Genomic DNA, 21,931 nt, shown 5'->3' with positions numbered 1-21,931 from the left:
ACACACACACACACACCTCTAAAACCTGTCAGGTTAACTTTCGTTTTCCCATATTTGAAGTAGCCAGGGGTACAATGTTAGCATGATGATAACACACACACACACACACACACACCTCTAACACACATACACACACACCTCTAACACACACACACACACACCTCTAACACACACACACACACACACACACACCTCTAAAACCTGTCAGGTTAACTTTCGTTTTCCCATATTTGAAGTAGCCAGGGGTACAATGTTAGCATGATGATAAATGGCAACTCATAGTCATTCTAGTATGAGTAGGCACTATTCAGTTGAAGATCAAATTTTTATATCTTTATTTGGGTCTTGTCAACTGATACCTTGCTGTGGTGATGGTTGTAATGATGGTCGTGCTTGCAAGGATCTCATTTCTCATTCTGTTTTCAAGAGATGCTCTGTTTTATTTCTATTTTCTGTAACAGTTTGAAAAGCTATAATAGCCACTTGTCTGGTTTCTGAACTTCTGTGTGTGTGTGTGTGTGTGTGTGTGTGTGCGCGCGCGCGCACACACTGGTCCTAGGGCTTGTATTCAGGGCTAGGGTGCTGTCCCCTAAGCTTTTTTGCTCAAGGCTAATGTTCTACTTCTAGCTTTTTTGGTAGTTAATTGCAGCTATGAATCTCAGAGACTTCCATACCTGGGCTGGCTTCAAACCACAAACCTCAGACCTCAGCCTCCTGAGTAGCTAGGATTATATGTATGAGCTACCAGCACTTGGCTTACTTTTTCTTTTTTTTAATTTTCAAGATTGTTTTAAAGCAAGTTTATTTTTTCCATCCAAACATTCTTGCCAGCACTTATTCAACTGGATTGTTCTGCCCACTTTTGTACTATATCAGACATTTCATAAGGAGATTTTTTTATTTTTTGTTTGCTTACTTGTTTGTTTGACACAAGGTCTTACTATGTAGCCCAAGCTGGCCTCAAATATGTGATCTTTCTGCTTCAGCCTCCCCAGTGTTGCAATTATAAGGATGTACACTGTTCCTGACTTAGAAATATTTTTAGAAGTACCTGGAGATAATTATGTAAACCCTGCAATTTTTATAAACATAAATGAGAAAAATAAGCTGTAAGATATTCAAATTTTCAATAACAGAATAAGCTTTTAGTCAGCTGATTTATTCAGCATTTCTTTGTAATGCACAATGTTAGTCTTCAAAAGCATTTAGTTTAAAAAAAAAAGCACAAAACCCCAAAAAACAAAGTAATTTAGTTCTCACTGGTGAGCATTTGCCTAATGTGCAAAATGTCCTAAATTCAACATCCAGCATCACAAAAAAATGATTCAATCTGGAAGGATTTGCAATAAAAATAAGTCATTTTTTATAAAAATGATTAGCCATGTTAGGACGTAAAATTAATTCAGAGAAAGATTGTTTCAGATGTTGGAATATAACATAGAAGAGTTGAACATAACAGTTGTTTCCCTCTTTTATATTTATAGGTAAGCAAGCAAATGTAATTTTTTATTTTAGTGTATTATATATTATATATATTTATGTATATATGTATGTGTGTATATATGTATTGCTTCTCCTGGGGCTTAAAGTAAGGGTGGTGCTGTTCCTGAGTTTCCTTTGTCCAAAGGTAGTGCTCTAACACTTGAGCCAACAGCTCTACTTCTGTCCATTTTTTTTGTAGTTTTTTGGAGATAAAAGTCTTATGGATGGGGCTGGGAAGGTGGCTCAGTGGTAGAGCACTTGCCTTGCATGCTCGAGGCTCTGGGTTCGATTCCTCAGCACCACATAAGAAAAAAGCCGGAAGTGGCGCTGTGGCTCAAGTGGTAGAGTGCTAGCCTTGAGCTGAAGAGCTGAGGGACAGTGCCCAGGCCCAGAGTTCAGGCCCCAATACTGGACCCAAAAAAAAAAAAAGTCTTATGGACTTTGCTGCCCTGGCTGAGTTCGAACCTCAATCCTAGATCTCAGCCTCCTGAGTAGCTAGCTTAATCTTGTGGTTAATTGTTGCTATTTTGTTAACACATTGCCAGAAACTTGCTTATATATGAATGCTGCATAAGATAGATCCTATAAATTCTAATTCAGCAAAATTCTTTCTCCTGCCTGTCATGGTGGTATATGCCTATAATCCCAGATTCAGAAGGTTGAGTCAGGAGGATTGTGAGGTCTACGCCAGTCAGGACTACATAGTAACACCCTGTTTCATAAAATCACCACCACAAATAATATATTAATCTTGGGAATAATTTTCCAAAAATGAAAATATTTTTTATTGGTAGATCTTCCTCTTTCTTCCTTGAATAAAGCTGACATTAAGTAAAGCCAGCTTTTGTTCATGTTAAAGAATCATCATAGCTACAGTACTTAACTGATTATTTATAAAATGGATTTGTTTTACCATAGTAGCTTGAACCATTTACTTACCTCGGGCACATCTACATTTATAACTAGGCCCAAAACCATTTTGACATATTTGGAACTTTCAGTTTCCATCTCCTTTTCACCAGACTGTAAGGCAGGTACTGAATGCGTTTGCTAGAGTATTCCTGATACATTTAAAAATAACTGTTTGCATAACAAATACTTTTGCCTGTTGTAGAAAAATCAGAAAATGCAGGAAATTAGGAAAACCAATCATCCAGAGATAGCCACTCAGCATTTTGCTCTATCACTCCCACTTTTTTTTCCAAAAAATATATGTAATACACAAAATTTAGGAGCTTAGTCTACATAGTTTTGTATCCTATCCTATTTTTCCACTTTAACATTATAAATAAAAACTTTTCCTATGCCATTAAATTTTCCTAACAGCCTGGCATGGTTATACATGCCTATAACAGCACTAAGGAGGCTGAGGCAGAAAGATTCCAAAGGAAGATCCTCTTATCAAAAAAAAGCAGAGTATTTTTTTTCTTTGACAAGAGTGGCTATAGAATACTGTTTCATATGACCATACTATAATGAAATATTTTTGGGGGGGTCCGGTCATGGGGCCTGAACTTTGGGCCTGGGTGCTGTCCCTCAGCTCTTCAGCTCAAGGCTAGCGCTCCACCACTTGAGCCACGGCACCACTTCCAGCTTTTTTCTTTTTGCTTATGTGGTGCTGGGGAATCGAAACCAGGGCCTCAGGCATGCAAGGCAAGCACTCTACCACTGAGCCACCATCCCAGCCCCATGAAATATTTTTCTACTGTTTTCCATGTGTTATTTTACATTCTAGGCTTCTCTAAACCTGCAATAAATGTAAATCAGTTGTTTGAGCCTTGTTATAGTGTGTGTGTGTGTGTTTGCCTGTCCTGGGGACTGTTCTCAGGGCCTAGGCACTGTCCCTGAACTATGTTTTTTGTCAGTTGTAGGTCTTGAGTTCAGGGTCTGGGCGCTCTCTCTGAGCTTTTTGCTCAAGGCTAGTGCTCTACCACTTTGAGCTACAGCACCATTTCCGGTTTTTAGTGGTTAATTGGAGGTAAGAGTCTCACAGGATGCAGGGTACCAGAATCAAAAACAGTGACTACCCTGGATAAACTAAAGGGAAAAAAGAAAAAAATAAATAAAAAGAAAGAACTTGATACAGTATATTGATGACAACAAGGTTAACCACAAATGGGGAAGGGAAGGGGCATAACAACATAGCGAAACAAGAACAAAGAGTGAACCAATGCAACAGTGATACCCACAAGACACTATGTTGGAAATGAACTTTACAAATTTGGGTGGGGGGAGTAGTGAGGGGTGGAAGGATAGTGGGAGAAAAATGAATGAGTTGGGTACCAATGTTCAACAAGAAATATACTCATTACCTTACTTATGTAACTGTAACCCCTCTGTACAGCACCTTTACAACAAAATTAAATTAAAAAAGAGTCTCACAGGGACTTTTCTGCCCAGGCTGGCTTCAAACCTCGATTCTCAGATCTCACCCTACTGAGTAGCTAGGATTACAGATGTAAGCCATGGGCACCCAGCTTCCCTGAGCTTCTTTGTGCTCAAGGCTAGCACTCTACCATTTTAGACACATCTCTACTTCCAGGTTTTTTGGTAGTTAATTGGCAATAATTAGGCATAGTCTGGTTATATATATATTTTTTTTCTTTCTTTTTTTTTGTCCGTTGTGGGTCTTGAACTCTGGGCCTGGGCACTGTCCCTCAGCTCTTCAGCTCAAGGCTAGCACTCTACCACTTGAGCCACCGCACCACTTCTGGTTTTCTGGTGGTTACTTGGAGATAAGGGTCTCGTGGGCTTTCCTGCCTGGGCTGGCTTTGAACCACGATCCTCTGATATCAGCCTCCTGAGTAGCTAAGATTTCAGGTGTGAGCCACTGGCGCCGGGCAGGGGTTATATTTAGACTACATTTATTATGGAAGTAAAATTACTGGACCAGAGGATATGAACTTTGAAAAAGCGCTCTGATTGAAAAAAAAAAAAAGCAAATTTCCAGGGTTGGTGATTCATGCCTGTAATCCTTAGCTACTCAGGAGGATGAGATCTGAGAATTGTGGTGCAAGCTAGCCCAAGCAGTCCATGAGACTTAGGTCCAATTATTCAGCAAAAAGCTAGAATTGGATTTGTGGTTTAAGCAGTAGAGTGCCAGCCTTGAGTGCAAAAGCTAAGGGACAGTGAAAAAAATATGTATGTACATATATACACACATATACTAATTGCTTTCCAGTGTGTGCCAGTTTCTAATAGTATATGAGAGTGCCTATCTCACTGAACCTATCTATCCAATCCTATTTTAGATAAAGTTTCATTAACAAAATTGTTACTCAGGGCCTGGGCACTGTCCCTGAACCTCTTTGTGCTCAAGGTTAGCACTCTACCACTTGAGCCACAGCACCACTTTGGGTTTTTCGAACCATGATCCTCAGATCCCAGACCCTTGAGTAGCTAGGTTTACAGGTGTGAACCACCTGCACCCAGCTAATCCTAGTCAAGTAGCTAGGAGTCAGAGATTAGCGGATCACAGTCCAGGCCTAAAAGTCCAGAAAACTGCCATCCAGTTCTGTCCCCAACCCCCAAAACACCCTAGGTTGCAAAACAGTATTTTCTATTACATAGAAAAAATATTTTCATGGGTCTAGGGTAGAAAACTTGCTTGGCACTGGCACATTTGAGGTCTTGGGTTCCATCCTTAGTACTACAAAATAGAAAAAAAGAATACAAAAAGAGAAAAATGCTTTCATATAATCATTGCAGCACTTCAAGGTGTGCGCTTGGTGAATATGAATGATTTTAATTTTTTCTTTGTGCTCTTTTGTGTTTTCCAAAATTTTTACAGTAAGTACATTTCCTAAGCCTAAATGTGACTGAAGTAAAACTATACAACTTCATAATTGAGCTACAGGCCAATTGCTCTACTTCCTCTAGAACTTACAAGCCATCTGAAAGCTCTCTATGCTTGATAATTTGGCACAATGTTTCTCTTTTACAGCAATACTTTGAATTTTTTATATTTATTTGAGGAAGCAGGATATTTCTCAATGATTAATAATGGGTCCTGGCCCTCTTGTTTTCTGGGAAATACCTGTATTGAGAGTTTTTTTTTTGTTGTTGTTTTTGTGATGGGTCTCAGACTTAACCTCAGGCTTGTCTCTGAGCTTTTTTGCTCAAGGCTAGCACTCTACCACTTGAGCCACAGCTCCACTTCAGGCTTTATTTTTTGTCTTTTCTTTGTTGGTAGTGGGAGTCTATCCCAGGACATTGCACTTGCTAGACAAGTGATTTGCCACTGAGCTATGTCATAGCCCTCAGGAGTTTTTTGTTTGTTTGTTTTTTGTCAGTCCTGGAGCTTGAACTCTGGGTCTGGGCGCTGTCCCTCAGCTCTTCAGCTAGCACTCTACTACTTGAGCCACAGCAACACTTCTGTTTTTCTGATGTTTTTATGGGACACAAGAGTCTCACAGACTTTTCCTGCCCGGGCTGTCTTTGAACCGCAATCCTCAGCTCTCGGCCTCCTTAGTAGCTAGGATTACAGGCGTGAGCCACCGGTATCTGGCCAAGGATTTTTTGATAGTTAATTGGAGAGAAGATTCTCACTGACTTTTTTTTGTCTCAACTGGCTTTAAACATTGATCCTCTCTCAGCCTCTTGAGAAGCTAAGATTATAGGCTAGCGCCACTGGCATCTGTTCTATTTATTTGTTTTTGATGTATGTGTATTTGTTAATGATAGCTTGCATGAGTTAGACTGCTTTGCTTAAAGTAAGAAATTTTAACTAGTCTGTTGGTATACCAAGGCAATTTATGTTAGCCTGTTGGTACACTAAAATTAGATGGGTAAGTGTTGAGGGTTTTGGTTTGGTTAGTTTTTGTTTTGGTTTGTGTTGTCTTTGAGATAGCATCTCACTGTTTAGCCCATACCAGGCTGCTCTGTGTTTATAAAATTACATAGAAAATTTAGTCTCTTGACTACTGGGATTATAGTCATGCACTAGAGTTTAGAAGAGGTATCTAGCAACCAGGAAACACATGAACAATTTTTTTTTTTTTGCTAGTCATGGGGCTTGAACTCTGAGCCTGGGTGCTGTCCCTTAGCTCTTCAGCTCAAGGCTAGCACTCTACCACTTGAGCCACAGCACCACTTCTGGCTTTTTTCTGCTTATGTGATGCTGAAGAATCGAATCCAGGGCCTCATGCATGCAAGGCAAGCACTCTACCACTGAGCCACCTTCCCAGCCCCCAAATGAACAATTTTTAAGTTTTACTTTACTATGCATTCATTCTGGTATGACATGTATAGCTTAAGAGATAGGTACAATGTGCTGTTTGAAGCAAAACCATTAACAATCATTGTTACATACTTTTTTTAAGAGAATTTTTTTCTAAATATAGAACATGAGTTCATCAGTAGGAATTGTCTGATAAATTCAGATGGTAAAGTTTATTAAAAGCTGCTGAAAAAAATCTGTTCTTTTATCTGTTTTCCTAAATTCATAATGTTAAGAGTTAAGTAACAGATTAAATTGAAATAGATGAGCATATTTTCTCAGTATAATCAACTGGAAATCACAAAATATTCTCAGAGCTCGAGACATTTAAAAACTAGTTAATTCTTTTATCCTCTTCTTTCACTTTGAATTGATTTTTCTCAGCTTCTCTAATAGTGTATGAAGGTTTTCCCTAAAGATTCTCATTGATTTTTTTTTCTTGTGCTGATCCTGAGGCTTTAATTCAGAGTCTGGGCACTGTCCCTTAGTATTTTTGCTCAAGACTAGTATTCTGCCACTTGGCCACAGTTTTAATTCTGTTGGGTCATTGGAGATAAGCATCTCATGGTCTTTCTTGCCCAGGCTGGCTTCAATTTGCCATCTTCAGATCTCAAGACTCCTGAGTAGCTAGGACTATAGTTATGAGCCACCAACACCTGGAAATTGTAAGAAAACAAATCACTTAGCCGGGCATTGGTGGCTCATGCCTACAGTTCTAGCTACTTCAGGAAGTTAAGATCTGAAAACTATGGTTCAAAGCCAGCCCAGTAAGTTGTTTTTTTGTTTTTGTTTTGTCAGTCCTGGGGCTTGAACTCAGGGCCTGGGCACTGTCCCTGACCTTCTTTTGTTCAAGGCTAGCACTCTACCACTTGATTCACAGGGCCACTTCTAGCTTTTTTTGTTTATATGGTACTGGGGAATTGAACTCAGGGTTTCATGCATGCTAAGCAATCACTCTACCACTAGGCCATATTCCCAGACCCAAGCCCTGGCAGTCTTTGAGACTCTTATCTCTCCAATTAACCACCAAAAAAAGCCAGAAGTAGAGTTGTGGTTCAAGTGTTAAAGTGCTAGCCTTGAGCAAAAGAGCTCAGGGGCAGCATCCAGGCCCTGAGTTCAAGCCTCCGGACCTATACGTCTGCATGCACATGTGCGTGCGCATGTGTGTGTGTGCGTGCACGCACACACACACACACACACACACACACTTTTTTTTTGGGGGGGGGGATCTGGTCATGGGGCCTGAACTCTGGGCCTGGGCGCTGTCCCTCAGCTCTTTAGCTCAAGGCTAGCACTCTACCACTTGAGCCGCAGCACCACTTCCCGCTTTTTTCTTTTTGCTTATGTGGTGCTGAGGAATCGAACCCAAGGCCTCATGCATGCAAGGCAAGCACTCTACCACTGAGCCACCTTCCCAGCGCCCCCCCCCACTTATGTGAGGTATATTCCCAGTTACACATATCCATGTAGATCTGGATTGCAAAAAAAGTGAAGGTTTTGTCTCTTTTATGATGTTAGCTCACATGTCTGATTTGCTGTATTTCAAACTTTCTCTTAGCCATAATAACAGACAAAAGAAAAATAGAAATATTATTTATAATGTTCCATTTATTTTGTCACTGTATAACCTGGTCATAAAAATTTTTACCCGAATATTTATTGAAATAATTCCTGGGAGAGAAAGCAAGAAAAATAACTGGTAATTACAAAGTTTTTCAATAATGAGTTTGTTGTTTTTTTTTTTCCGGACAAATTGATAGATATGCCTCTAAACTTGTTAATCACAGCCTTAGGAAACCCACATACTAATATCATTTTGTCATTTTTCTGTAGATGTGTTCTTTGTGCCACTGTCCTGGAGCGACAATTGGTTGTGATGTGAAAACTTGTCATAGGACGTACCACTACCACTGCGCATTGCATGACAAAGCTCAGATCCGAGAGAAACCTTCACAAGGAATTTACATGTAATTATTGAACATGTCTTTACAACATTTGAGCAATCATTACTTTTACAAGTTTCAAAGCATTCCATGGTCGCATCATAAAGGGGGTTTTGGATAAGGAATTTAATGCTCACAGAAAGGATACAGGGAGGTCCATGATAAGCTTTTTTTTTTTAAAGTACTCCCTTGTAAATGGGATAAAGTGTAATACTCATTTGTTACTTTGAAAATTGAATTTATTTATATATTGATAATTTCTGTCTTCATTTTTTAAGGGTTTATTGTCGAAAACACAAGAAAACTGCACATAACTCTGAAGGTATGTCATTCAGCCACTCCCCACTTTCAAAAAGGAATTTAAATAAAATGAGTAATAATTCTATGTGAATTTTTACCTTAAGATCTCAGTGTCAAATATATTTAGAAGAATTAGGAAAAGTCTTGGTATAAAATAAGGTCTGTAATAAAGATCTAAATTTTGAAAGAAGAATAATCTCCAAGATCTTAATAAAGTATATAGTTGAAAATTTATTTCACTTTCGAAAGAAATGATGCTGGGGACCACATCTTTCTGTGAGGGTGATAATTTGAATCCTTGATTCCAAAAATATTACAGACAGTATGAACTTAGGAATACTAGTAGATTTTGTGATCATCCAACTTTCTTTGAAATTTTTAGTCAAATTTTAGTACCCTTATCTATTGGTTTTGTGGGGTTTTTTTTGTCTCAATTCTGGGATTTTAACTTAAGATCACTCAGTTTCACTTAGTATTTTCATACTTCCACCTCAGGCTTTTTTCTGGTTAATTAGGTAAGAGTCTGGGGCTGGAAAGGTAGCTCAGAGGTAGAGTGCATGCCTTGCAAGCATGAGGCCCTGGGTTCGATTCCTCAGCACCACATAAACAGAAAAAGCCGGAAGTGGCGCTGTGGCTCCAGTGGTAGAGCGCTAGCCTTGAGCTGAAGAGCTGAGGGACAGTGCCCAGACCCAGAGTTCAGCCCCATGACCGGCAAAAAAAAAAAAAAAAATTAGGTAAGAGTCTCATGGAATTTTCTGCCTAGACTGGCTTTGAAATGAGATACTTAGACCTCAGACTCTTGAGTAGCTAGGATTACAGGCATGAGCCACTGATGCCCAGCTCAATAATTAGAACTTTTGAGGTGATAAAGTACACTGAAAAATCTTCAGTTTTCTTTTCCTTTGTTTGGGGGGGGGTAGACCTGGGGCTTGGACTCAGGGCCTGGGTGCTGTCCCTGAGCTTCTTTTTCTCAATTGGAGTTTAGTTAATTGGAGAAAAGCATCTCATGTACTTTTCTGTCCTGGCTGGCTTTGAACTCGGATCCTTAGATCTCAGCCTCTGAGTAGCTAGGATATAAGCATGAGCCACCGGCATCTGGCTACAAAACATTCTTTTTAAAAAAATTTTTTATTGTGAAAAAATTGTACAGAGGGGTTACAATTACATGGGCAAGATAATGAGTACATTTCTTATCAAGCATTGCAGCCTCCTCCTTTGTTTCCCCTTCCCATCCCTTCCAAGCCTCCCTCCCCCCACCCACCCAATCATTCTTAAGATAATATAGTGGCCACATATGTTAGTAACTGAGGATCAAGACTTGTGAACTGGGGCTGGGAATGTGGGTTAGTGGTAGAGTGCTTGCCTAGCATGCATGAAGCCCTGGGTTCAAATGTACCACATGAACAGAAAAAGCCAGAAGTGGCACTGTGGCTCTAGTGGTAAAGTACTAGCCTTGAGCAAAAGAAGCTCAGGGAGAGTTGCCCAGGCCCTGATTTTAAATCCCAGGACTGGCAAAGAAAGAAAGACTCGAGGTGTATTATTAACATACTGGAATAAGATATTTGAAATGTTTAAGGGTGATTAGTACATATTGATATAGCAGGCTCCCATTTTATCTTTTATATTTCTGATGATGATAGTACCATCTAGTGGCATACAAAAGTCATTGCAGACTATATAAAGTATACAGAGTCATTTTGATAACATTTTTGCTTTGTGAAACTTAATAGACCTGTTTACATGCTTTTCGAGACAAATTTGAATGTAATTGGTGGTATTGCTACAACTTTAATTTTGAGATTCAAATTAATTTGAGTTTAGAGTTCAGCACATTCTTGTATTTCTGCTTTATTTTTCAAAGTAATAGGTTTCATTCTGAAATTGTCATACATGTGTACAATGACTTGCATATATTGTATCATGGTTCTCTTCTCCCTACATTGTTACCAAATGTTTCTCCTTCAGTTTATATTTGTGTAGAGTGTTGGGGCCTCTTGTTTCATTGGTATAGAATGTTTTTTTATGTCATATTCTAAAATTTGAAGTATTAAGTTTACATGTTAAAAGAAAATCAGGAACTGGGTGCCAGTGTCTCACGCCTGTAATCCTAGCTACTCAGGAGGCTGAGATCTGAGGATCGCAGTTCAAAGCCAGCCCAAGCAGGAAAGTCCATGAGACTCTTATCTCCAGTAAACCACTACAAAACCGGAAGTGGTGCTGTGGCTCAAGCGGTAGAGCACTCACCTTGAGCTGAAGGGCACAAGGACAGCGGCCAAGCCCAGAGTTCAAGCCCCACAACCGACAAGAAAGAAAGAAAGAAAGAAAGAAAGAAAGAAAGAAAGAAAGGAAGAAAGAAAGAAAGGAAGAAAGAAAGAAAGAAAGAAGAAAAGAAAGAAATCAGGGCCAGGCACAGGTGGCTCAGGATTATCTCCAATTAACCACTCAAAAAACCAGAAGTGGTGCTGTGGCTCAAAGTGGTAGACCAAAAAGAGTTCAGGGACATTGCCCAGCCCTAAGTTCAAGCCCTATGACTGACAAAGCAAAAAAAAAAATATATGGATTTTTGTTGGTGGTGGTATTCATGGAGCTTGAACTCTGGGCGTGGGCGCTATCCCACAGCTTTTCAGCTCACCACTAGCGCTCTACCACTTGAGCCACAGCACCACTTCCAGTTTTCTGGTGGTTTATTGAAGAGTCACACAAACTTTCCTGCCCAGGCTGGCTTTGAACTCCAATTCTCAAATCTCAGCCTCCTGAGTACCTAGGATTACAGGTGTGCGCCACCAATGCCTGGCTATCAGAATTTATATTTATTGGATTTTGCCTTTTATCATATTGACCTTGCTTAAACTTATATTGAGTACTTTGTCAGAAACAACTTGTAATTGTTCTGATGGAAAACGTGTTCCCTTTATGATCATGATTTGTGATGGTGGTTATAGAATTGAATTCCAGGGACTGTCTTTGAGCATTGTACTTCATTAGTTTCTAGAGCAAAGAAAATAATGCCTGCAGTAATTTCACAATCGCTTACCATCTGTGTCCTAACACTTCTTTACTTAATATATACGGTAAGTGCTCTATAATTCAGTCCAGTCTGTCATGTTAGCCTTATATAATGTGGACTATTTTGAAGTATTAAAAGAATCATTGTATTATGCTGGTACTGGTTGTTCACACCTATAATCCTAGCTACTCAGAAGGCTGAGATCTGAGCATCACAGTTTGAAGCCACTCAGGCTGGCAAGACCTTGACACAGTTATCTCCAATTACTCACCAAAAAAGCTGAAAGTAGAGATATAGCTCTAGTGTTAGAGCCATAGCCTTGAGTTGATAGAGCTCAGGGACAGCATTCAGGCCCTGAGTTCAAGCCCTGAGACTGGCAAGAAAGAAAGTTCCCTTTGCTCCACCTACTCACCCCTTCTGGCCCCAATCCCCAGAAACCACTGACATGTTTTGCTGTCTTCATGCAGTTGTCTTTTCCAGAATAGCTGGAATTATATGGTGCATAGCTTTTCCATATTGAGTAATTGATTGGGTTTTGTGTGCGTGTGTGTGTATGTGTGTGTGTGTGTGTGTGCACGCACGTGTGTGTGCACACACAAACACATCTGACAGTACTGGGGCCTGAACTTGGGGCCTTGAGCTCTCACTTGGCTTTTTCACTCATGGATAGTACTCTACCAGTCCTTTTTTGCAAGTTAATTTGAGATGAGTCTTGCAGAATTTTCTTCCAGGCTAGATACAAACCAACATCCTCAGATCTCAGCCTCTTCAGTAGCTAGGTTTGTAGATATGAGCCACCAGTGCCTAGCTCTTAAGTGCTTTTTTATTAAATGGAAATTTAGAAAAATTTAGTGTGATGTTAAAGTCTTAAGTTTAGCCAGTAACCCTGATCTGAGTACTATATAGTATACGCATATACAGTAATTTCACAATGTATACCATAAATGTGTTCAATTCCTATGTGTTAATTGAAAGTAAAAAAAAAAAAAAAGAACGGAGAGTGCTTGCCTAGCATGCATCAAGCCCTGGGTTTGATTCCTCAGTACTAGATAAACAGAAAAAGCCAGAAGTGGCGCTGTGGCCCATGTGGTAGAGTGCTAGCCTTGAGCAAAAGAAGCTCAGGAACAGTGCCCAGGCCCTGAGTTCAAGCTCCAGTACTGGCAACAAAAACAAGTAAAAAGTGTTGCTAAGTTCTGTGGTACATGGCTGTAATTCCAGCACGGATGAGGTGAAGGCAGGAGGATCATGAATTTAAGCCAGTCTGGGCTACATAGCAAGACCCTACCTCCAAACAACAACAACAACAAACAAACAGAAATAGATGTATGTGTATACATGTGTTTATTTATTTATAAACCTTTAAGCTTAGTAGTGTTAAATGGGCTTATTGGCTGTACAGGTTAAGAGTATGGACTATGAAATCAGATCTTAATTTGAATCTCAGCTCTGTTTCATCTGATATATGTCATCTAAGGCTCTCAGAAATAACTTTATATGTTACATCTGTGAAGTGGCGATTAAAGAAAATATGGCTGGAGTGAGATACCAGTGGCTTATGCCTGTAATCCTAGCTAGTAGGGAGACTGAGATCTGAGGATTGTGGTTCAAAGCTAGCCTGGGCAGGAAAGTTTGTGAGACTCTCATCTCCAATAAGCTACTCAGAAAAAGCCAGAAGTGGTGCTGTGGCTTAAGTGGTAGAGTTCTAGCCTTGAGCAAAAGAATCTCATGGACAATGCCTGGCCCCTGAATTCAAGCCTCAGAACCTGCACACATCCCCATAACCAGGGTGGGGACTTTAGATTATTGCAAAGATTAAATAATACTTGAGTAGCTCTTAGTAATATTCCTGACATTATAGTAAGTTTCAGTCAACATGATATTGCATACCATTGTTATTCTTTTAAAATTCTACCTTCCTTCTTTTTTGGCCAGTTCTGGGGCCTGAACTCAGGGCCTGGGCACTGTCCCTGAGCTTCTTTTTGCTCAAGGTTACCACTCTACCACTTGAGCCAAGCACCACTTCCAGCCTTTTCTGTTTATATAGTACTGAGGAATTGAACCTGGGCCTTCATGCATGCTAGTCAAGCACTCTACCACTGAGCCACATTCCCAGCTCCTCTACCTTCTTTTTATTACTCATCTTTTCGTGTGTTCTTCCTAGGAAGACAATGTAATTCAAGTTATAGTTCTGAAAATACAATTGAAACATTTTGGTAACATTCATATTTGTTTCATATAGAACTGATTTCATACTCTATTTTGGCAGGATTTGAACTTATTTTGGCAGGATTTGAACTCAAGACCTTAGGCTTGCTAGACAGGCCCTGTATCATTAAGTCCTACCTCCAGCCACCTTTTACTGGTTATTCTTTTTTTTGGCAACTGGGATTTGAACTCAGGCTTTTGCACTTGCTTGGGAACCACTGTATCACTTGAGCTGCTCTTCTAGCCAATTATTGTTGAAATAAGTTTTCACTTACTTCCTGGACTAAAATCCTCTATCTATCTATCTATCTATCTAATCTATATTTTTGCTTCCTGTGATAGTGGGTATGACCAGTGTGTTCTTTCTCTTTTTTTTTTTTTTTTTGGTCGGTCGTGGGGCCTGAACTCTGGGCCTGGGCGCTGTCCCTCAGCTCTTCAGCTCAAGGCTAGCGCTCTACCACTTGAGCCACAGTGCTACTTCCGGCTTTTTCTGCTTATGTGGTGCTGAGGAATCGAACCCAGGGCTTCATGCATGCAAGGCAAGCGCTCTACCACTGAGCCACCTTCCCAGCCCCCAGAGTGTTCTTTGATACCCAGTTTTTCAATCAGGTCAGCCTGAAACTACAATCCTCCCATATACCTGGGATGACAAGCATATACGACACCACTAAGCTCAGATATTGGTTGTGAAGCTGTCTGGAGTGTTTGCCCATGGTGCCCTTAAATCATGATCTTCCCCAAGTCTCAGCTTGCCTACTAGCTAGGATTACAGGCATGAGCCACCACTATGTGTCTTAACAGAAAAACTTTAAAAATTCACCAGATTTATTGACCATCTATGTATACAATACTATTTGGATACTCTATATGCTCATCTTTAATTTAGAGTGCTTGATAAAGTTTCATTATAAGAAATTTTCAAATGTACACAACGAAGAACAACATAATGAATCCCCATGTACCCATCAGCCAGACAGCAATCTTTTGCTCATAGCCAATCTTATTTCATCATCCCCCATCTGAATTATTTTGAAGTGCATATTTCTCAGACATATTTTAGCACACTTAATTAAGAATAATGAATTTTGGATGTCTGCCACATATTTGCATATGTAGATGTCTAATGCATATGCATAAAATCCTTTACTTGGTACTTTTCCTGAAGAATCAGATAGCTGAATTCACTAGCCACAAAGAACATACAGAACAAGTGCACATGATTGTTGCATGACAGAGGGCAGGTCAAATAATTGCTTCTTTTCCTTTGGCATCCACTATAAAAATGCACAGTTGATGCTTGCCCCAGCTTTTAAAGCCTTAACTCTTTTGTTCTAATTCCAGCAAACATATATACTCAGGTACTCAACCTGCTTGGTGTGGGCACCTGCGAGAATTTATAAAAGAATCCTATTTGGCAAGAGGTTACATTCTACCTTTTACATGATGAGTAATAACAAACAAATGAATAGAACTCTATAGTCTACAAATTCTTTTTCCAAAGTCATTTGTGTGGTGTGTGTGTGTGTGTGCGCGCGCGCGTGCGCACGCGTGCGTGCTGTTCCTGGGGTTCAAAACTCAGGACGTGGGCTCTGTTTCTTAGCTTTCTTATTCAAGTCTGGTTTTCTACCAATTAAGCTATAGTTCCACTTCTGGCTTTTTGGTGGTTAATTGGAAATAAGAGTCTCATAGCCTTTCCTTCCCTGTCTGGCTTCAAATCAGGATCTTGGCATCCTGAGTAGCTAGGATTTTGGCAGGAGGCACCGGTGCCCCAGTGTTTGTGTTTTTTGTTTAATTCATTTTGATTTGGTTTTATTGAGAAAGATTCTCACTGTGTTGCCCAGGATGACATTTGAACTCCCTGTGTAGCTTAGGCTGGCCTCAAACTTGTGATCTTCCTGTCTCTCTGCCTCTTAAGTACTCTCATTAGAGGTATAAGCTGTCATACCTGCCTCCCCCAGCCATTGGTTAAAGCAGAATTACAAGGAAGGAATTGCTTTCAGTTCCATTTGATAGATGAGGAAATTTTGTTCTTTGTCCAGTTAAATGGCAGTTGCATGTTTTATCTTGGTGGTCCTTTCTGTTTTACACGGTTAATGTTGTGACAACTTCTGAGGAGGGCAGAAAAAGAGAGTATGCCAGGACAATGAAAGCAGAGGGGAACATTGGTTAAGAAGTTATTTAAGGGGCTGGGAAGGTGGCTCAGCGGTAGAATGCTTGCCTTGCATGCATGAGGCCCTGGGTTCGATTCCTTAGCACCACATAAACAGAAAAGGCCAGAAGTAGCACTATGGCTCAACTGGTAGAGCATTATCCTTGAGCTGAAGAACTCAGTGACAGTGCCCAGGCCCAGAGTTCAAGCCCCATAACAGACAAAAAAAATAGTCATTTATGGAACAGAAACGACTTTGTAGTACTTGGAGGTGAGTTAGTGGCTCCTCTTGCCCCATTGTGACCAAATCAGAGACAAAGTGAAACTGAAAAAAACATCTGAGAGGTTTTTCCTTTTTTTTTTTTTGCCAGTCCTGGAGCTTGAACTCAAGGCCCAGATACCATCCCTGAGTTTCTTTTGCTCAAGGCTAGTGCTTTACCACTTGAGCCACAGCTTCATTTCTGGTGTTTTTAGTAATTTATTGGAGATGAGAATCTTGTGAACTTTCCTGCCTGGGCTGGCTTTGAGCAGTGATTTTCAGATCTTAGCCTCCTGATTCTCTAGGATTGCAGGCGTGAGCCACCAGTGCCTGGCGAGAGTTGTGTTTTTAAAAGACCAGGAACGGGACCTTGTTTTGTCCCCTACTTATTTAGAAATTGCAACTGTACTATAACAGTAAAGACCACCAGTAAAACCTACATTCACCTTAAGTAGGCTTTTCTTCCACTCTCACCGTTGTATCTCAATTTCCAAATTCCTTTACTGAAAGCGAACATTGCTATCAATTTCTTATGTACAGGTCCAGGGCAGTTCAGTGTAAATGTAAACATATGTATAACTGTCTATTCTCTAACTTCCAAGGGCATATGCAATTCTGTGACAGTGAGTATTCCCATTTTAAAAGCATACTTGTAGTTACTCATTGATAAAAATTTGCCCCACTCTGTAGCTTCCTGTCCTTAGCCCAAATTACTTATTTTCCTGAATTTCCTTATCTTTAAAATAGGGCTGGGGATTGGGAAGGTGATTAATACCACTTTATGAGGTTGTTCTCAGGGTCAGATAAGTCTCAAATACTGCATAAAAACTGCATAGCAGTGGCTGGGAAGGTGGCTCAGTGGTACAGTGCTTGCCTTGCATGCATGAGGCCCTGGGTTCGATTCCTTAGCACCACATAAGCAGAAAAGGCTGGAAGTGGCTCTGTGGCTCAGGTGGTAGAGCACTTGCCTTCAGCTGAAGAGCTCAGGGACAGCGTCCAGCCCCAGAGCCAGGCACCATGACTGACAAAAAACAAAAGATCAACAAAAACTGCATAGCAATCTGGTATAGTAAGCCACAAAAGCTCAAATGTTGGCTCTTCCTGTATTTCTAAAACACACCTGTGTATGCACGCGTGCATGCGCGTGTGCGCGCGCACACACACACACAGACATTTACACAGGAAAGCTGTTAAAATAACGTATTAGTAAGCAAAGCTAAATGGAGAAAGTTCATTACAATATTTGTAACATTAAAAACAATGAGAAAAATTTACATTTGTATTAAAGGGCCTAGTTAGATGTAGTGGATTAGGATTAGCTCTCACACAGAAGAAAGTATTTGTAAAAATGGACTTGGAAGGTTTCATGCATTAGAAAAGGCAACATGCTGAATTGTATGCTTAGAATCCCGTTTGTTATATACACACCAAATCCTTAAATATCTTTACGCTGGGCGCTGGTGGCTCGTGCTTGTAATCCTAGCATCCCAGAAGGCTGAGATCTAAGCATTGTGGTTTGAAGCGACATGAGAAGGACCTTAATGCAATTATTTTTTCCAGTTGACCAGCAAAATACCAGAAGGAGGAGGCTGAGATCCAAGGATCTTAGTTCAAAGCCAGCCTGAGCAGGAGATACTTACCTCGGATTACTCACGAAAACCCTGGAAGTAGAGCTATGGCTCAAGTGGTAGAGTGCTCACCTTGAAAAAGTGTAGGGACAGTTAGAAAGAATAAAATAATGTCATTTGCAGGGAAATGGATGGAACTAAAATAAATCTGGGTAAGGTAAGCCAAGCTCAGCGAGACAAATGGCACATGTTTTGTCTGATTTAGACCTAAAATACACTGGGATATGATAAATTATACAGGATTCTAGATACTCACACACAGTGAGACCAAAAGAGGATACTCTTAGGAGAGAAACACAAAGGCACAATGCCTAAGTGTCTCTTCATATTTATATAAAATAATATGCATACTGAAATGAACTCCAAGATATGAAAATAAGAGACCTCTTTTGTTTAGTTTTTAGTTTTTGATGATTCTGTCTTCTTTACTGTATATAGGGTGTATTCACATGTATATCTTCAGGTGGGTGGAGGGAGAATACAGAACTCCAGGGAAAAAGGGTGAAAAGGTGTGTAGTACTGGAGCTCACTGGACACTGATGAGCATGAACTATACAACTCGTGGGTGGAGACGGGAGGGAGGGACTAGGAGAGAATGAGGGAACAGAAGACACTGTACAAAAGGAAATGTACTCATTACCTGACTCCTGTAATTGTAATCCCTCTGTACATCACCTCATAAATTAATAATAATAAAAAAGAAAAAGTGCAGTGATGACACCTAGGAAAACCCAGAAGTAGAGCTGTGACTCAAGTGGTAAGCACTAGCCTTGAACAAAAATGCTAAGGGAAAGTTTGTAGGCCCTGAGTTCGAGACCCAGGATGGATACACACACACACACACGCACACACGCACGCACACAAACTTGCCTAGAGAAAGCAATTGTTGATATTTGTTGAGAATGTGTTTTTTTGTATTTGCACTCACATTATTTTTCCCTTGTTTATTGTTCTTTCTAATTTTTCAAGCATTATATTGAATGAGTGCAAGGTAATGAGTACATTTCCTATCAAGCATTGTTGCCTCCTTCTGTTTTTCCCCTACCTTCCCTTCCCTCCCACCTCCATAACTACCCTCCCACCCCTCAACCTCCCAACCCCCGTGAATGTTTTATAAGCCAATACTGTTCTAAGTACTTGATCTGCTCTAACTCAAGTCATTTACTCAAGGACCTCCTGAGGTAGGTCTCAGATCTAAGGCTGTTGTGTATGTGGCAAAGCCAAGACTCAAACTACAGCATTGAATCTGTGAGGCTGACAAGAAGCAGTTAGCAGTGGTTACTTCATAGGGAGGGCAGCTGAGGCGGTGTGATGAAGATGAGGCTGGCCGCAGGCCAGCTGGGACTGCACAGCAGGTGCAAGTAGGAGGCAGAAGGAAGATTTTTGCTTTTATGCAGCTAGATCTTTTATAATTAGAAAAGGCAATTTTTAAGTGTTACAACATTTTTATAATTTTGACTTGGGGAGATTAAAGTAATAGGTTGCAGCCATGGAAATTGTAAGCATGGGTCCTTGTGATTAGCTTTATATTAATGTTTTCATGGGCATTTTCAGCTACTTAGGAATCAAGTCTTATAACTGAAATCACTACCTAGAATATTCATTTTCACTAGAATATTAATTTTATTTTTTTCTTAGCAGAGATTAATTTTACAAAGTAGTGGCTTTCATTGTGACAAATGCACATAATATACTTTGATCATTTGACTCCCTCTGTTACCCAAAGGGTATAAGTGTGTGTGTGTGTGTGTGTGTGTGCGCGCGCGCGCGCACACGCGCACGCGTGCAGCATGCCTGCATGCCAGTCCTGGGGCTTGAACTCTGGGCCTGGGCGCTGTCCCTCAGCTCTTCAGCTCAAGGTGAGCGCTCTACCACTTGAACCACAGTGCCACTTCAGTTTTCTCACAGACTTTCCTGCATGGGCTGACTTTGAACTGTGATCCTCAGATCTCAGCCTACTGAGCAGCTAGGGTTACAGGTGTGAGCCACCAGCACCTGGCTTTGGCTCCTCCCTTGTATGGACAATTTTGTTCTAAGGAAAACCTCTGTCCTAAGGAACAAGATTTCATTTTAAGATTGGTCTCTATAAAGCTTTTATTCATTTTTTTAAACAGCTGATTTAGATGAAAGTTTTAATGAACATGAACTGGAGCCTTCATCCCCAAAAAGTAAAAAGAAAAGCCGTAAAGGAAGACCAAGAAAAACTAATTTTAAAGGCGTGTCAGAAGATACCAGGTCCACATCTTCCCATGGAACAGACGAAATGGAAAGTAGCTCCTATGTAAGTAGAAAGCAGGTGGATTTTTACTTTTTGCTGAAATGTGAATATTTCATTTAAACTGTGTCTATAAGTAAGGCTTACCGTTTGAGATGTTAAAAAGCTTGAAGTACTCAACAATTTAAGCATCTTTTTTCCCTTTGGCATTTACAGAGAGACAGGTCTCCCCACAGAAGCAGTCCTAGTGACACTAGGCCTAAATGTGGCTTTTGTCATGTAGGGGAGGAAGAAAATGAAGCCAGAGGAAAATTGCATATATTTAATGCCAAGAAGGCAGCTGCACATTATAAGTGCATGGTAAGTATGGTTCTTTTCATGTGCTTTTAAGCCTGTTTCTGAAAACCATTCAGCTAGTAATCAAGTACAGTAGCTCTCCTTCAGCATTAATGCTTTACTCATGAATAGCAATATTCTAGAGTCTCAAATCTTAATAAACTAGAGACGTTCAAAGGACAGCATTTATATTTTTGTAGGTTTTCAAGTAATACTAATTACAGTTACCATATTGCAAAGGATCTTTAATTAGCTTATAATAATAATAATTATAATAGGACCATAATTTATTATAACACAATATACAATATATTGATATAAGTACTATATTATAATAATTAACATTATGATACATTCTACATCATATAGTTTGTATGGGATAATATAACTGTAATTCTAGTTAATTTACAACTAAAAAATTTTATCTTCATAAGTGTCTATAAAGATGTTTTAAGAGCCAGGCACTGGTGGCTCACGCCTATAATCCTAGCTACTCAGGAGGCTGAGATCTGAGGATGGTGGTTCCAAGCCACCCCAGGCAGGAAGTTCAAGAGACTTTATCTCTAATTAAGCACCAAAAAAGTTAGAAGGAGAGCTGTGGTGAAAGTGGTAGAGAGAAAAAAAAGCTGAAGAGTAGCACCCAGGCCCTGAATTAAAACCTTATGACATGCACACACAAAAAATATGGTTGTTTTTTTTTTTATTTTGGATAGTTGTGGGGCTTGAACTCTGGGCCTGGGCGCTGTCCCTGAGCTCTTCAGCTCAAGGCTAGCACTCTACTACTTGAGCCACAGTACTACCTGAAGAATAGCACCCAGGCCCTGAGTTCAAGCCCTAGGACCTGCCCATACAAAGAAGATATTTTAAGACCTCTAGTATACCCTAATAAATCAATTACTATTGCTGTAATTAGAGCACTATATTACAGTTATTTATGAGCCTAGCTTCCCTAATATCCTCCTAAATTCCTGTAATACAAAAATAAGATACAGATATGTTTTTTATTTTTGTTTCTGTAGATCCAGGCCTGATTTTCAGAATGCACAAATGTTTTTTAACTTAAATTATATTAAATTAATCATCCCATTTGTGCTAGGTTTTCAAAATTATAGTATTTTTATAAGGGGTGTGTGTGTGTGTGTGTGTGTGTGTGTGTGTGTGTGTGTGTGTGTGTGTGTGTGTGTGTGTG

At 40.0% G+C, this 21,931-nt stretch overlaps 1 protein-coding gene across 1 annotated transcript in view; it reads left to right on the top strand.

Moving 5' to 3' along the window:
- The window catches only part of Phf6 (PHD finger protein 6), a 65,664-nt gene that overhangs the window by 28,678 nt on the left and 15,055 nt on the right, over window positions 1-21,931 (top strand). Inside the window, exons 4-7 of the mRNA XM_013018060.1 lie at window positions 8,534-8,667; window positions 8,922-8,965; window positions 20,306-20,472; window positions 20,623-20,766. Coding sequence (XP_012873514.1) covers window positions 8,534-8,667; window positions 8,922-8,965; window positions 20,306-20,472; window positions 20,623-20,766 — 489 coding nt within the window. The remainder of the gene's footprint in view (window positions 1-8,533; window positions 8,668-8,921; window positions 8,966-20,305; window positions 20,473-20,622; window positions 20,767-21,931) is intronic.

Source organism: Dipodomys ordii, unplaced genomic scaffold (genome assembly GCF_000151885.1).
Source record: "Dipodomys ordii isolate 6190 unplaced genomic scaffold, Dord_2.0 Scaffold38, whole genome shotgun sequence".
NCBI lineage: Eukaryota > Metazoa > Chordata > Mammalia > Rodentia > Heteromyidae > Dipodomys > Dipodomys ordii.
This window is presented reverse-complemented; position numbering and strand designations above follow the sequence as displayed.